At 36.3% G+C, this 18689-nt stretch overlaps 1 protein-coding gene across 1 annotated transcript in view; it reads right to left on the minus strand.

Annotated features, from left to right (window-relative positions):
- PASD1 (PAS domain containing repressor 1) overlaps positions 1-10921 on the minus strand; it is a 77226-nt gene extending 66305 nt beyond the window's left edge. Inside the window, exons 1-3 of the mRNA XM_047097778.1 lie at positions 10715-10921; positions 7088-7176; positions 4161-4250 (exon numbers count right to left, since the gene is read on the minus strand). Of these exons, the coding sequence (XP_046953734.1) occupies positions 4161-4250; positions 7088-7176; positions 10715-10754 (219 nt within the window). The 5' untranslated portion in view covers positions 10755-10921. The remainder of the gene's footprint in view (positions 1-4160; positions 4251-7087; positions 7177-10714) is intronic.
- Between the last annotated feature and the right edge of the window lie 7768 nt (positions 10922-18689).

The raw sequence follows: 18689 nt of genomic DNA on the forward strand, positions 1-18689 counted from the left end.
AGGACCAGATGGCTTCCCAGGGGAGTTCTACCAGACGTTTAAAGCAGAGATAATACCTATCCTTCTCAAGCTATTCCAAGAAATAGAAAGGGAAGGAAAACTTCCAGACTCATTCTATGAAGCCAGTATTACTTTGATTCCTAAACCAGACAGAGACCCAGTAAAAAAAAGAACTACAGGCCAATATCCCTGATGAATATGGATGCAAAAATTCTCAATAAGATACTAGCAAATCGAATTCAACAGCATATAAAAAGAATTATTCACCATGATCAAGTGGGATTCATTCCTGGGATGCAGGGCTGGTTCAACATTCGCAAATCAATCAACGTGATACATCACATTAACAAAAAAAAAGAACCACATGATCCTGTCAATCGATGCAGAAAAGGCCTTTGACAAAATTCAGCACCCTTTCTTAATAAAAACCCTTGAGAAAGTCCGGATAGAAGGAACATACTTAAACATCATAAAAGCCATTTATGAAAAGCCCACAGCTAACATCATCCTCAACGGGGAAAAACTGAGAGCTTTTTCCCTGAGATCAGGAACACGACAGGGATGTCCACTCTCACCGCTGTTGTTTAACATAGTGTTGGAAGTTCTAGCATCAGCAATCAGACAACAAAAGGAAATCAAAGGCATCAAAATTGGCAAAGATGAAGTCAAGCTTTCGCTTTTTGCAGATGACATGATATTATACATGGAAAATCCGACAGACTCCACCAAAAGTCTGCTAGAACTGATACATGAATTCAGCAAAGTTGCAGGATACAAAATCAATGTACAGAAATCAGTTGCATTCTTATACACTAACAATGAAGCAACAGAAAGACAATTAAAGAAACTGATCCCATTCACAATTGCACCAAGAAGCATAAAATACCTAGGAATAAATCTAACCAAAGATGTAAAAGATCTGTATGCTGAAAACTATAGAAAGCTTATGAAGGTAATTGAAGAAGATATAAAGAAATGGAAAGACATTCCCTGCTCATGGATTGGAAGAATAAATATTGTCAAAATGTCAATACTACCCAAAGCTATCTACACATTCAATGCAATCCCAATCAAAATTGCACCAGCATTCTTCTCGAAACTAGAACAAGCCATCCTAAAATTCATATGGAACCACAAAAGGCCCCGAATAGCCAAAGGAATTTTGAAGAAGAAGACCAAAGCAGGAGGCATCACAATCCCAGACTTCAGCCTCTACTACAAAGCTGTCATCATCAAGACAGCATGGTATTGGCATAAAAACAGACACATGGACCAATGGAATAGAATAGAAACCCCAGAACTAGACCCACAAACATATGGCCAACTCATCTTTGACAAAGCAGGAAAGAACATCCAATGGAAAAAAGACAGCCTCTTTAACAAATGGTGTTGGGAGAACTGGACAGCAACATGCAGAAGGTTGAAACTAGACCACTTTCTCACACCATTTACAAAAATAAACTCAAAATGGATAAAGGACCTAAATGTGAGACAGGAAACCATCAGAACCTTAGAGGAGAAAGCAGGAAAAGACCTCTCTGACCTCAGCCGTAGCAATCTCTTACTCGACACATCCCCAAAGGCAAGGGAATTAAAAGCAAAAGTGAATTACTGGGACCTTATGAAGATAAAAAGCTTCTGCACAGCAAAGGAAACAACCAACAAAACTAAAAGGCAACCAACGGAATGGGAAAAGATATTTGCAAATGACATATCGGACAAAGGGCTAGTATCTAAAATCTATAAAGAGCTCACCAAACTCCACACCCGAAAAACAAATAACCCAGTGAAGAAATGGGCAGAAAACATGAATAGACACTTCTCTAAAGAAGACATCCAGATGGCCAACAGGCACATGAAAAGATGTTCAGCGTCGCTCCTTATCAGGGAAATACAAATCAAAACCACACTCAGGTATCACCTCACGCCAGTCAGAGTGGCCAAAATGAACAAATCAGGAGACTATAGATGCTGGAGAGGATGTGGAGAAACGGGAACCCTCTTGCACTGTTGGTGGGAATGCAAATTGGTGCAGCCGCTCTGGAAAGCAGTGTGGAGGTTCCTCAGAAAATTAAAAATAGACCTACCCTATGACCCAGCAATAGCACTGCTAGGAATCTACCCAAGGGATACAGGAGTACTGATGCATAGGGGCACTTGTACCCCAATGTTCATAGCAGCACTCTCAACAATAGCCAAATTATGGAAAGAGCCTAAATGTCCATCAACTGATGAATGGATAAAGAAATTGTGGTTTATATACACAATGGAATACTACGTGGCAATGAGAAAAAATGAAATATGGCCTTTTGTAGCAACGTGGATGGAACTGGAGAGTGTGATGCTAAGTGAAATAAGCCATACAGAGAAAGACAGATACCATATGGTTTCACTCTTATGTGGATCCTGAGAAACTTAACAGGAACCCATGGGGGAGGGGAAGGAAAAAAAAAAAAAAAGGACGTTAGAGTGGGAGAGAGCCAAAGCATAAGAGACTGTTAAAAACTGAGAACAAACTGAGGGTTGATGGGGGGTGGGAGGGAGGGGCGGGTGGGTGATGGGTATTGAGGAGGGCACCGTTTGGGATGAGCACTGGGTGTTGTATGGAAACCAATTTGTCAATAAACTTCATATAAAAAAAAAAAAAAAAGAAAAAAAACATAAAAAAAAAGAAACAAGGATAGCATGACAAAGACATTCACTGTGTAAAATCCTCACAATAGGAAAAGTTCACCTTTCCTTTCACAATGACCAATTTGGTTTAAGTACTATCTAATATAAGACTTTGGGAAGATTTCTAGTCTTCACTATAACAAAACTTAATCTGTCATGGATCATACTCATACAATCTTTCTTTTAATATAGATTTAATAAGACCATTCTTCTTCCATGATATAAGTGGTCTAAAGTCTAATTCAATGAAAATCTCTAATATTTGTATTTTATTCAGCTGTTTTGGCATCCTACACATATAAGCTGAATTTGGAAATGTGAACTGCTCTCTAAAAGAAATAAAACAGAATGAGAAAAAAATATATTGATCATAGTATCTTCAAATAAAGATAAAAGAGTAGAAAAGTTCTCTAAGCTTCCAACCGGGCCTTGCAACATGTTGGCTGGAATAGCATAACTAGTGGAATAAGCTTCAAATCCACTTTTAACTTAATTAAAGAGTAATGTAACATGACTTCTATTAATTTATATGTTCCAAACTTGAGTGGTATAGATCTCAGGGCCAGGGTGTGTCAAGTTCTTTACTCAACTGTGTAGAATGAGGAATATACAATGAAAGCAACATTCCAAATAAGATTCACACAACTAGCCAAATGACAGAGATTTCAAGAGTGGAGGTGGATGTATTCTACCTATCCTCACTCCACACACATGCATTCGTGGAACAGGAAGGTATGTAGTACTTTCATATTTGAGTGGTATATTTTTTAGATGCTCAACCTGAAGATCCAGAAAAATTATAGGTAATCACATATTCTAAGTCAATGATCTTATGAAGATAGGGAAAGCTTTCATGAAGAGGGGCATAATAATACCAAAGAGCTCAGGATTGAGTGACCTTTTGGGACAGCACAGATCCTGACTACAACTCCTATGTAAATGTCTCCAGCAATACTTACAATACTGCTAAACTATGCCATCATATCTATATTTTTTTCTAAATTAGATCATAATTTGTTCTTTAATATAAAGAAACAAAAAGCAAATCATATCTGGAAAAGGATACCATGAGCCAGCATAAACAAATCATGACATTCTTTGTTTAATTAGTATGTAGTGGACACTAAGGAAATGTACAAAATCAAACACCTCCATCCCGGTGAGGGCTGCTTCACAAAGTAGTCACCTTGGGGGTTACCGACTGATTTTGAGGAGACTTCCATTTTAAAAAGCACATTCTTCTTTGGAGATTGCCTTCGGGGCCCTTTACAAAACACACATACACACACACTATTTCATTACCTCATATCACAATTTGTTTTTATAGATTTAAAACTGAAACCAATAAACATGACAATAAAACAAGTGCACATTTTGACAACATTGAGAGAACATCTTCTCTGATGAGTTATATGCTCCTGAAAACAAATAATGAACCCCTAAACAATAAACCAGAATGATCCTTCCCCCAAACTGGAAAAACTTACTGGTAAATGGCCAAGGAGATAAGTGATGCTTCCACCGACATAAATTATCACTCCATCTAGGCTCAGTATTATCATAAAGCCATCTAATGACTAATGAAGAGAGAATAATAATGTAATTAAATAGTGGAACAATAATAAAATGATAGCTTTATTTCTAAATGCATAAATAATTATAATAGCACACTGAAAATGTATTGTGGACCTTAAATATCAATAAAGCAGGCACAGACTTAATTAAAATTCCATTATTCTGCCTCCTACACAGAACCTACTTAATCTTAAGCATGAGATGTTTATCAAATGATGTGTCACTTAGACAAACAAATTTTAATGTATACTCAATTAACACAAAGCTCTCCAACACAAGCTAGGAAGATTCATTTCCATGTGTAGGTTGTTTCACATTTATTCAAAATTAATTTCAAAAATGCTAAGAATATTTTGCAGGGCATTTTTATTTGTGGTTAGTCACCTACTTATACATATGGAGATTACCATCACTTTCCTGCTATATAATGGATTTGATATACAGACAAGTGCCTCCTGGTCGAGAACCCCTAAAATTATGAATAAAGTATAAAAAACGTATATTTCAAAACAAAACCAAGCTTATTGTAAAGTAAAGGAAACAATCTGGTATCAGAAATTACTATAACATGAGAATTAACAGGTAAGGGGATATTGGAACCTGAATTTGCCTTGTAAATATCTGCATAACACTGATGGCATAGAGATTGGGAGAGAGAAAGCAAAACCAGGCATACACAAGGTGGGAAGTGAAATCAGAGACTTCTGCATAAAACCAGGCTTCCCAAAGGGTAACACTCTCAGCAGACAAAATAGATCTTATCCAGCAAAGGGAGAGAGTGAATGCACATGTCTGCCTCAGGCTCAGCTCTGGCTAGAGAAGGAAAAGAAAAACTAGTCTCATCTGAGAATCACTAAACAGAAGCTCTCACTCACACAGATTTGGAGCTGGAATTCACAAACTACCTGTGTAACTTTCCAGACCCCAAGCCCATTATTTAGTTTAAAGTAGTCTTGGGGCACCTGGGTGGCCAACTCTGGAGCATCTGACTCTTAATCTCAGTTCAGGTCGTGATTTTGCAGACTGTGAGATTGGGCCCACCCCTGCATCAGGCTCTGCGCTGACAGCATAGAGCCTGCTTGGGATTTTCTCTCTCCCTCTCTCTGCCCCTCCCCCGCTCATGTTTGCTCATGCTCTCTCTTTCTCTCAAAAATAAATAAAACAAACTTTAAAAAATTGTTTAAATAAATAAAGTGCTTCTCACTCTGGACATCTAGTAAAAAGAAACTGAAATCATTTCTAGAGAAATCATTTTAAAAACAGGGCTTGAGGCACCTGGGTGGCTCAGTCAGTTAGGTGGCTGACTCTTAATTTCAGCTCAGGTCATGATATCATGGTTCGTGAATTCATGAGTTCATGAGCTTGAGCCCCACATCAGGCTCCACACTGACTGTGTAGAACCTGCTTGTGATTTTCTCTCTCTCCCTCTCTCTCTCCCCCTCCCCCACTCACTTGAGTGGGTTCTCTCTCTCTCTCAAAAATAAATAAACTTTAAGCAATTTACAACCAGGGCTCAAAGAATTCATGTGGATAAAGTTCCAAATGACATGAGCTCATAATAAGATATTGAAAACACAAGAAGAAATAAAACATGAACAATGGGCAGAATAAATAACAAAATGCAGAATCAAAATAAAAAACAGCAGATACCAAAATTACTGAAGATAGAATATAAAAGAAGTTTGCTTAAATTGCTTAAATAAATAATAAAGGGTAAATATGATGAAAGAACAAGAGACTCAAAACTGACCAGGCAGACATAAAAAGTAAACAAATGTCTAGAAATTATATTATTATCAAAAATAAAAACACAATGTACAGTTAAATAGTATGCTAGAACATAGCTGGAAAGAAAACAGAGCTAAAGAAATGACTCAGACTGCAACACAGAAAGACATGGGGATGGAAAATATGGGAAACTGAATGACACAGAGAAGGGAGTGAGGAAGTGTGCTAGATATTTTACAGTATGTCCACTTTATTCTCACAACTCAGTGAAAGCAATTTTTCAATACCCATTATATAGAGGAAGAAATCAAGGATCAGAGATAATAACTTTCTCAAGGACACACAGCAAATAAATGACAAAGGCATAATTCATAGCCTTATCTGTCTGACTCAAAAGACCATGGTCTGGGACACCTGGATGGCTAGGTCAGTTTAGCGACAGACTCTTGATTTAGGTTCAGATTGTGATTTTGTGGTTCATGGGACCCTGCATCAGGATCTGCACTGACAGCCAGAGCCTGCTTGGGATTCTCTCTCTCCCTCTCTCTGCCCCTCCCCAGCTCATATTCACTCTTTTTCTCTTTCAAAATAAATAAATAAGTAAACATTAAAAAAAAAGAAAAGAAAAAGTCCATGGTAATTCAGGTTTTAGTTGTGGCCTTTGAATTTAGTAAAACTAACCAGTTTCCTTGGAGATAGAAACCATAAACACCTCATGTCCTTGGCGGAAAAAAAAAATAAGACTTGAAGGCCTGTTTTATAGAGGCTAACAATCTATGTTGAAGGGTCTACCAGATATTACTTAATTTGCCACTAACCCATGCAAAGACTTGTTTGTGTTTGTTGTCACTCAAGATGAGTGGTTCTCAAAACTCAGTTAGCAAAGAAGCATCTGTAGAGCCTGTCAGAAATGCAGGCTCCTGGCTCTACCAGGATTGAGACTCTGATTCAGACAGTTCAAGGTGGGTCCCAAGAATCTGTGTTTTCACCAAGCTTCCTAGGTAATTCTGATATGTATGGTCTCCAAGCCACACTGTGAAAAACACTATTTTTTATCTTCTATTGCATGTATTCTACATATAAAATAATCCAAGAAAGAATGCCCTCTTACTTGTAGTGTCTTACACTTGAAGTCTTCATAGCTCTGAAATGATGGAATCCAATTAGATATGTCTCTGGAGGTTTCCGGATTGACTTTGCCTTTTTAGGAAAACAAAGAAAGGATAGAAAACTGTCACATTAAAATGATTAGATATGGGTATTAGATTTTTCAAAGTTATAATTAATTTTATAGAAAAGACTCTCATGAGAAAATGCTGAGTGCTAATGAAGGAGCTGATGTAGACTAACTAATTGCTTATAAATGATCAGAAACAGAGAAGTGTTTGGAATTGAAAAAGGCCTTGAAGATCATCCAACTCAATTTCCACTTGTACACACTTCTCCAAAGATTTTATGATTTTCAACCTCCAGTTCTTTCCTTTTGTTGACTTCTTCAAGTCTTCTGCATTCTACCAAAACCTGGTAATTTTAATATGAAAGATAAGGTACAGGCTGTGTCAAGGGCTCTAGGTAGATCCAAGCACCTAACTAGAAAATCTTTAAGCCCTATCTCATATCTCTTCGAAGCTGTTAACAATGTTCTATCTCCCATCTATCCTTCTTCACTCTTCAAGGTTTTCTGGTTTTCCCAGTGAGCCCTGTTTCTTCTGCTGCTGTGCTCACTCAGAGCTTTTGCCATCAACAGCTGCTCCCTTCACCCCCCCCCCCCCAATCCCATCTACTCTACTAACTTCACTAACTCAGGATTTCCCTAACACAAATCTCCAATCTCCAGTTATTTTAATGCATGTCAATTAACTGTTAGTTTCTTCTCCTCACAAATAACTTAGAGACCCATGGAATACAATTTTTACCCATATTAAAAATGTTAAATCTCCTGACAAGGATAATTCTGATAGCAGAGTTTGTTTTCTTAGAGAGTATGAGTCTCAGATCCTTTCCTATCAGTAGATGTAGGTAAGAAGCAGACCAAGCATGAGCAGAGAAGTTCCAGAACCCTCACTAAAGAAGAAATGAAGAGGGTGTGTAACTGCATGGGAAATGACAGAATATAAAAATAAACCATGCCAATTGCACAAATGCCTCAAGATCAGTGTTTCCGACCACTGTCCCAGCCTGGAAATTCAATTCTGGTCAGAGCTCCTCAAGCTCAAGAAACAATCCATGACACTCTCCAACAGCTGATTTCTGAAGTCATTTCCCCACTGTCTTTCAGCTTTGCCTAGTGACTTTCATCTCCTATACTCCCTCCAAAGAAATAAATGAGATTGAAAAGAGTCTACATATTTCCAAGAAAATAAAACCAATGTATTTTATCAATCAACCATAAAAGGCTTATCTACATTACTATTGTCCATAAATTTATTCTTGTTTTGCTTGCAGGACAGGCACTGTATCCAATTCTTCACGAACACCCCAGTGTCCAGTATTTAATTAATAATATGGAACTTGGTAATTCTTGTTAAATTAAACCTCATTCATTCACTCATTCATTTAACTGATATTTACTGAGCTCCAACTATGTATCCTACTTTGTTCTAGAGGCTCAGGATATAGTATGAACAAGACAAGTGAGGTAACTATCCTTTTGTATCTTAAAGACTGGTGGAGGGGTAGACAGATAATGAACACATGGACAATGGAACCAATAATTTCATATACCTTTAAGTACAATAATTTAGACTGGGTGATCAAGGAAAGCTTGACTGAAGGTACCATCTGAGCCAAGCTCTGAGTGACAGGAAGACAGCCACAGCAAAACCTGGGAGCAAAGCATCCTGAGCAGAGGAAGCAGTAAGTTAAGTGAAGCATGAAAGAATTTGTCCTATTTAAATTACAGACAGGAGGTGAAAGTGGCTACAGTAGGGTGACCAAAGGATAGAGTAGTAGGAAATGAAGTCTGAAAGGCAGGGCCAAATCATGTAGGGTATATGTTAAGGAGTTAGCATTACTCTGAATGGAATATGAAATACTTTCAAGCAGGAGGGTGACATACGTTTTTAAAAGACTACTATGGCTGTTTGTGCAAAATAGATCAAATTGGGGAACAAGAGTGGAAGCAGAGTCTAGTCAGAAAGCTTCTGCAAAAGTAACAGATGATTGTGGCCTGGATTAAGTTGGTATACCAAGGCTATGGAAATGGGGAGAAGTGAATAAATTTGAGATATATTTTAGAGGCAAAACCAAAAGGACTTGCTGATGGATTGGGTGAGGAGGTGGAAGAAATAGAGGACACAAGAATGATTCATAGATTTTTAGCTTGAGCCACTGGAAGAATGACTGGTGGTACCAGTTACTGGAATAAGGAGAACCGGGAGGGGGTAGGTGGGTGTGAGAGGCAATGAAGTGGAGAAGGACCACAAGTTCCTTTGTGACCATAATAACCTTTCTATTAGATATCCAAGTGAAGAAATCACATGGGAAACTCTTGCTGATTTAATAACGTGTATGATTCTCGAGTATGGAGTTCAGGTAGGTCAGGGCTAGAGATAGACTTATAAAGCAGAGGTCACTGACATCGAGGTAGCACTTCCAGTTAGGATACTGGATGAGATTACCCAGGAAATGAGTGTAGACATAGAAGAAAAAAGGTCCAAGGACTGAGTTCTAGGCCACACCAGTGTTCAGAAGTTGAAAGGGGAAGTAGAAAAGTAGAAAGAAAAAACGGGAAGGAGCAGCAGATGAGCTAAGAGAGAAACGAAGTGAGTGTGTTATCCTGGAAGCCAAGAAAAAAGTACTTCAAGAAGAAAGGAGTGGACACCTGTCCAATGTTTTTGAAAGGCCACGGAAGATGAGGAGAGTTAAGGGCCAAACAATCAGCAATGTGCAGGTCACTGTTATCCCTGACAAAAGTAGCTGTAGTGGAGTTGTGAGAGCTGCAGCCTCAGTGAGTGGATTGAGGAAAAGAATGAAGGATGAAGATGCGGGGAAAAGGTCTTACAGTCATTTCAAAAAGTTGTACTGTGAAGAGGACACAGAAACAGAGTAACAGAAGTATCATGGGGTCAAGAAAATATTTTTTTAAGGTAAGATATTTTTATAGTATGATTATATGCATATGGGTATAACCTGTTCAGATGTTTTGAATTAAGCCTGCTTAGGTATCATAGGTACTATTTTATACCATCAGGGCCATGTTCCCCTTAGCCACATTTACAATATGCTTCAATTGCCTAAGATACATAAATCTGCATTATTATTGCCTGGTATACTTCTATTAATTCTCATTTCTTTATTCTACTTTTCCACGAACCTTAATAACATTTTAAGCATTGGCTATTAATAAACTTACGAATGAAGAGAAACTAAGTATCTGTGTATTAGAAGATGCTTCAGGGGGGTGCCTGGGTGGCTCAGTCAGTTAAGCATCCAACTCTTGATTTTGGCTCAGACCATGATCTCACGGTTCGTGAGTTCAAGCCCCAAGTTGGACTCCTCAGCCTGGTTGGGATTCTCTCTCTCCCTTTCTCTCTCTGGCCCTCCCCCACTCACGCCCTCTCTCAAAATAAGTAAACTTTTTTTTAAAAAAGAAGGTGTTTCTGGAGATCCTCTATTCATTAATCTCTCCCAAAGATGTTTGAAGTAAAGAAAGAGATCCAGCTGTCCCACCCACAACTAGTTTTCAATATGGCTAATCAAAAAGCTATACGAATGGGTTAGGGTGCTCAGACCAAACCTTCCTTCTTCTGTGAAGGGTCAGTAGTGTGCTGTGACATTTTATATCTGTCTCCTTTTACAGGATATCCATGAGCTTGAATTATGGCACGCAGTTCTCTGAAAAAGGAACTGTACTGGTCCTTCTTTTTATTTTCAGATACATTAGATACGTCCCTAAGTGACAAAAAACAATCAAGGTTGTTAATGGTAAGGGTAGGTCTAAGAATTCAGATGGTGGAACAATGGATGGAGGAGAAATAAGAAGAGAGAAAGGGAGTTGTTAATGTCAACATCTGAGCAAAACTCCAGTCCATTGATCATTCATATGACAACAATAACTGCCAATATTAAAATGAGGAAATGAGGGGCGCCTGGGTGGCTCAGTCAGTTAAGTGTCTGACTTTGGCTCAGGTCATGATCTCACAGTTTGTGGGTTCAAGCCCCCTGTTGGGCTCTGTGCTGACAGATCAGAGCCTGGAGCCTGTTTCAGATTCTATGCCTCCCTCTCTCTCTGTCCCTCCCCTGTTCACGCTCTGTCTCTGTCTCAAGAATAAATAAACATTAAAAAATATTTTTTAAATAAAAAATAAAATAAATAAAATAAATAAAATGAGGAAATGAAAGCCAATTTCATTTAGACTGTGAGGCCCATGAGAGTAGGGACCAGATCTGTCTCAGTGTCTTCCACAGCAAAGCCCAGCACAGTGTCTGGCACGGTGACCTATGAATTATATAAAATAAATTCAATCCAAATTAACTTGAATTTAAATGGTGGACCTTTGTTCCACCATATATTCTTACCTGCTTTTACAAGAGTACTTCTCATTAAAGAAAAATCTCTCTAAATGATCTGTAATTACTCAAGAGGCTCTTGCAAAGCCATTGCTCCTTCTCGGAGAGAAGGCTGAGCAATAAAATGCTAATTGAGATTGTTTTTTACCTTTGAAAAACAGATCATACTGAAAATTTTGGACAAAAACTTTTTGATCAGTGCACTGGAATTTATTTTAGATGCTTGAATTGGAAAAATAAAGTAATTTATCTTTCCAAACATGTATGAATTTAAGCTCTAGGCAAGCCATGGACCCAAAACAGGCTTCTAAACCTATCAGGGAGTGTAAATCATTTATGTAGTGTCAGCTCTGGGCAACCACTGTGTAAGGTGGAGGACACAGTTTGAAGAGGGAGGTTTTCAAGGAATATTTGCTTTACCTATGCATTACATAGGTAATCCACTTAGTATTATAACAGAGTTGGGGCTATGGGTTATGGAAAACCCACTGGAGATACCAAATTTCCCTGAGTCAGGCTTCCCCCGAGGAAGTAGGATTTTGCTAGATGTGAAATAGGAACAGAAGACAGGGGAGAGGGCTTTGACAGAAATATCAGTCAGTTATGAATTCATACCTCTTCTCTTTTTCTCTCTCAGACTCATCCATTATTCAGTGATGTAACAAAGAATTCTGAAATCAAAGTGTAACAACATTTTACTAAGAAATCAGTCTATGATGAATCACAATAAAGCAATAAGACTAATCAAAATTCTCTATTGCATAGCACCTTTCCCTTAAGGAATGCCTATTTCTTTTAAAGATAGAATTTCATTAAGTGCCAATAACCCTCTCATATGTTATGTATATGTTGAAGATTTGCTTTATTGTCTGATCCCCAATGAATGTTTGTCACAATAACATTACAAATGAATATATTTGAAAAAGTTACAAAAACATTCTGTGAAGTTACACAACTTAATCCAAAAGTAAGTATCTGTAAGCTTAATTCCATACCCTTAAAATTCTTTTAACTTCTATTAACCTGAAGAACACTTAATGAAACAAAGATTGATGTGGGTTAGGTTTCATATCTATATACAATACCATGCCACAATAGACAAAATCTGCATTTATTGCTGCTATCACAGAAATCCTGGGCATATAAAAATGGCACTGAAATCACCAAAGTCCTCTGCTTTGAATTGTATAATTAGACTCACATATCACCTCAAGGTCAAAATCTCAGAGTAGAAGTCAATGACATTCAAATACATGTCTGTTAAGTAAGAAGTAGCAGCTAAAATATAACAAACATCCTTTAAAATCTCTCAAAAAAGTAAGGAAAGCTTAGGGGTAACACAGTGAGAAGACGCTGAAAACCAAAGCTGGTTAGTATACCAACCTGTGCTATTGTGAGGACAGGGAAGCATAGCCATGCAACAAAAGACCTAGAGTATTAAGGCCCTGCTAGGTAAAGGAGAATTCGAGCAGATCATTGAAACTAAAACCCACCAACTTCTCCCTACACATAGGCATGACTCTCAGAGACTACAGTTTAATTTAAAAAGCTCTCTCGGCAGCAAAGGAAGAAAAGAAGGAAGTTTGGCTATCTCAGCATGTTCTCTTGGGTAGGAAAAAAAGGGTGCCGTTAGACTTAATAGGGTTCCAGGAGGATGGAAAAGCAAACCCATTTTGGACAGATACTCTCTAAAGCCAAGTTCTACCAAATCTCCACAGATAAGGCACCACTGAAGATGAGCTCACCATCCAGAATGGGAAGATGTATAAGGAAACAATCCACCATTTACCAGAATTAGGACCCACACCCAAGCAGTATGAGACCTCCAAGAACTTCAAATCATTAAAAGATCTGAAAGCCATTATAAAAAATAATTGTGTTTAGAAATATGAAAAACAAAATAGATGGAAGTGAAAATATGAGAAAAGCCAGGTAGACATTAAAAAGAACAAAAGTGAGATTCAATAAATAAAAACATATTCAATGGAATTCATTTCAAAAGGATTAATCATGTATTGTGAAAAACCGGATGAGAAAATTAGTAAACAGAATACAGATATGAAGAAATTTATTATATTGCCTTTACAGAGAGACAGTAAAGTGGGAAATATGAAACAATAGGTTATGAAACATGCAAGAGAGAATGGGAAGGCCTAATATAGATCTCAGTTCCAGATGAAGAGAATAGCAAGAATGAGAGAAAGTCAGTAAAGAGATAATAGCTAAAATTTTTCCAAAATGGAAAATGTCATCCAATCTAGATAAATTAAAATAAAACCACATCTAGAAACATCATAGTGAAATTTCAGAACATGAAAGATAGCTAGGTCATTCTAGGCCATAAAACAGATCAACAAACACCAAAGAACCATATGCTCCCCCCCAATGCCATTTAATTAGAAATCAAGAACAAAAAGATAACATAAACCCTGTAGATCTGTATATTTAAAACAATAGCAACAACAAAAACAAAATTTCTTAAATAGCTCTGGAAATCAGAAAATATTTAGAACTTAAGTATTATAAAATACTACATATTAAAAACTGTAAAATGCAGGTAAAGCAACACCAAAGAATTTATACCCTTAAATGCTCATGAGAAAAAAATGAAAATAAATGAGCTAAGTAGTCAACAAAGCAAATTGTAAAAAAAGAGTAAAGCCAAATAAAGGGAATATAAGGAAATAATAAAGGTAAGATGAGAAAACAACATGATAAAAGGATATACTAGAACAGGTAAAAAAAAATCTGTTTCTTAAAAAAAAAAGACAATAAAATAAAACATTGTTATACCAGATTGATCAAGAAATAAAAGAGAAGACACATTCTGGAATGAAAAGTGCATATGTATGAACTTGAGATGATAAAAAGCAGTATGATCAATTCTATGTCCATAAATTTGAAAACAGATATGAAATGGAGTATTTTCTAGAAAAAATGTATTTTCACCTATTAAACCTATTTAATAATACAAAGAAAATGTGAAGAAATCATATAAATGTAAATAAATTAATGTAATAATTAAAAATCTATTCACAGAAAAACAATCTTACCTAATATAAACAAACAGTCCCAATGGTTTCACAAACTGACACTTATAAACACTTAAATAATGGGTATCTCATATTTCATGCAAATTATTCCAGAAAACAGACAGAAAAGTCACTCATCCAACTCATTTTATAATCCTAGTACTTCTTTATACCAAGCCAGAAAAAGGCAGCATCAAAAGGGGATATTTTATAAGCTAATTTTATTTATGATAAAGAAGAAAAATACTACTTAAAATTATCAAACCCAAACAAAGAGAGTATTTTAAAATTTGGGCTAATTCTAGAAATACTAAGATAATTTCACATTAGAAAAATATAATTCAACATACCAGACAAAAAGAAAAAATGAATAAGATCATCTTGGTCGATGCAGAAAACTCATTTGATATCATTATATATATATATATATATATATATATATATATATATATATATATAATTTTTAAAAGTATTTGTTAAAAGTTTATTTATTTTGAGAGAGCTAGAGAGAGCACAAGTGGGAAAGAGGCAGAAAGAGGGAGAAACAGAATCCCAAGCAGGATCTGTGCTGTGCTGTTAGCACAGAGCCCAATGTGGGGCCTGAACCCACAAACCCATGAGATCATGACCGGAGCTGAGATCAAGAGTCAGACGTAAATATTTTTAACATACTAGGTATAGACAGAAGCTTCCTTAACCTGATAAAGGGAAAAAACCAAAAACATACAAAGATCATACTTAAAGGTGGAGCATTAAAGAAATTTTTTAGATTCAGGAAAAAATAAATGCGGCTACTAAGACACTTAACATATAGTGCTAAAGGTACTAACCAATGCATTAAGGTAAGAAAAAGAAATAAAATGAGTAACTCTTGGAAAGGAAAAATAAAAGTCCTCATTCATGAACACTATGATTATCTACATAGAAAATTTAAGAGATTCTGCAATTTATGAAAATAATAAAATAGTTCAGAAAGATTGCTGTATACCAGATTAATATGTAAAAGTTAATTTTGTTCCTATATAGCAGCAACCACATTTAGAAAATATTTTTTTACGATACAATAGAAACAAAAATTTATAGGGGCTACTGCTTATGGCCATGGAATAACTGATATGGGAACAGCCCATGAACAACCAAGAAATTGGACAAATTAGAGGAAACACCTATTTGGAAACACTGGACAGCAGGCAGCATATGCCTATGATCCCTGAGGTAAGAGCAAAAATGAGATGAACCCTACAATAATCCCAAGTTTCTACCTAAAGATACTTCCAGATTGTTCTGGAAGCACAATCCCAAGGAGAGTACAGTAATCTTACCAAAGCCAAGATGGTGGAATTTGTAAAGCAGAATACTAGAAAGAGAAAAGTTATGGTGAAACAAACAAATTCCAGAAATCTGAATATAGATTCTCTTGAATCTTTGGCTGAATACTTAACCTGTGCCTGTGCAAGGTAACACTCTAAAACACCAGTCAAGGAACAACTACCAGGGAAGGAACAAATCCGGTGAATTCAAAACTAAACAATCACAGCTTACACATGGCTGGAAGACTCTGGAGTTTTATCCAGCAGAGTGGAGAAAAAAGACTGAGAAAATGCACAGAAACTCACTGTGGGATAATATCAGAAAATCTAAAATATATGTAACTGAATTCCCAGAAGGGGGAGGCAAAAAAATTTGAATGGCCATTTTTTTCCATACTGGATGAAAATATAAACTCATTTATTCAAGAAGCTCAATGAATCCAAGAATATAAACACAACAGAAAACTCACCAAGGCATATCATAAACAAACTGCTGAAAAACAATTATAAAGAGAAAATCTTAAAAGCAAACAGAAATAAAAAAACACATTTAATATAAGAGAAAAAAGAATGACCTCTGCCTGACTTCTTACCAAACAACTCAAGCAAGAAAATGAAACATCTTTAAAGTGCTCGGGGGAGTTGGAATCAAACTAGAATTTTATATCCAACAAAGATACACCCTTCAAATAAACTGAGGGTAAAATAAAGACATCTTTAGATTAACAAAATCTGAAAGAAGTCAAGGCCAACATACTAGCACTACCAGATATGTTAAAGGAAGTACTTCAGGTAAAAGGAAAAGGATACCAGATGGAAACTCAGATTTACATAAATACATGAAAAGCACTGGCAGTAATATATATGTAGATAAATACAAAAGAACTTTTTTCATCTCTATTGCCAAGATAATTCAAATAAAATTCAATTTTATAATATAAGTAGAAGTCAAACCTATGAGAATAGCAACGCAAAAGACAGGAGATTAGAGAATAACAATGTATTATTGTCAGGTTCTTAGATGATATGTGAAGTGGCACAGTATGAGTTCACAGCACACAGTAATAAATTAAAGATGTATACTACAAACTGCCTAGAGCAACAAATAAAATGCACATGTGATACAAATTATAAATCAAGAGAGAAAATGGAATACTAATTCAATACTCATTTAATCAAAAAAAAAGCAGAAAAAGAAGACAAAGAGAACGAAGATCAAATGGGAAAAACAGAAAACATATAGCAAGAAGGTAGACTTAAACTTAACCACAAAATAATTATATTAATTTTACACAAATATAAAGTCTGGGACTGCTAAAGTTGGATAGAAAAGTAAGGCCAAACTACCCTTGAACAATATGGGGGGTTAGGGCACTGACCCCCCCCACACACACAGTTGAAAATGCACATTTAACTTCTGACTCCCCTAAAACTTAACTACTGTTGACTGGAAGCCTTACTGATAGCATACAGAATTGATTAACACATATTTTGGATGTTATATGTATTACATATTACATTCTTATAATAAAGTAAGCTAGAGAAAAGAAAATGTTTTAAAAAAATCATAAGGAAGAGAACATACATTTATAGTCCTGTACTGTATTTTTTTTTTAAATCCACATAAGTGGACTGATGCAGTTCAAACCAGTATTGTTCAAGGGTCAACTATTCTAGTGTCTACAAGATACCTTAATTATAAAGACACAGCTAGGTTACAAGTAAAAGAATAGAAAGACACAGCTAGGTTACAAGTAAAAGAATAGAAAGACACAGCTAGGTTACAAGTAAAAGAATAGAAGCATATACTATGTAATCCCAATGACAAAAAGTTTGAATGGCTAATTAATATCAGACAAGACTTTAGGTAAGGAATAGTACTAAGGAAAAAGAGGGACATTTCACAATGATAAAGGAGTCAAACAAGGAAACATTAAGAATCCTAAATAGATATGTACCTAATTACAAAGCTTCAAAATAGAGTAAGAACTGAAAATAAGAAATAAATCCACAATTATAGTTGGTGAGTTCAATACTTCTCTACCAGTAATCAATAGAGCAAGTAAACAGAAAATAAGTAAGGGTACCAAAGACTTACCGTAGTGCCAACAAACTTGGCCCCATATGTTTACAGAACATGACGCCTAGCAACTATAGAATATACATTTCTATGTATAACGCTTATAAAGATCCAAAATATGCTGGGTCATAAAACCAGTTTAAGTAAGTTTAAAGCATTAAAACCATACAGATTATGTTCTCTTATCAAAATAGAATTAAATTAGAAATCAAGGGGCACCTGGGTGGCTCAGTCAATTAAGCTTCTGACTCTTGGTTTTAGCTCAGGTGATGATCTCACGGTTTGTGAGTTCGAGTCTTGCATCAGGCTCTGACAGTGCACAGCCTGCTAGGGATTCTCTCTCTCTCTCTCTCTCTCTCTCTCTCTCTGCCCCTCCCCAGCTTGCTCTCTCTCAAAAAATAAAGAAACATTAATAAATAAATAAATAAATAAATAAATAAATAAATAATAAATCAATAATAAATAAAAAAATCTCAGGAAAACCCCTGAACAGTTGGAAGTTAAATAACATACTTCTTTTTTTTATTTTTTTTAATGTTTATTTATTTTTGAGACAGAGAGAGAGAGACAGAGCATGAATGGTGGAGGGTCAGAGAGAGGAAGACACAGAATCTGAAGCAGGCTCCAGGCTCCAAGCTGTCAGCACAGAGCCCGACGCGGAGCTCGAACTCACAGACTGTGAGATCATGACCTGAGCCGAAGTTGGATGCTTAAACGACTGAGCAACCCAGGCGCCCCTAAATAACATATTTGTAAATAATTTGTGGGTCACAGAAGAAA

Source organism: Lynx rufus, unplaced genomic scaffold (genome assembly GCF_022079265.1).
Source record: "Lynx rufus isolate CCGP_SWC_20201006 ecotype Redwood Valley unplaced genomic scaffold, mLynRuf1.p SCAF_40, whole genome shotgun sequence".
Taxonomy (NCBI): domain Eukaryota; kingdom Metazoa; phylum Chordata; class Mammalia; order Carnivora; family Felidae; genus Lynx; species Lynx rufus.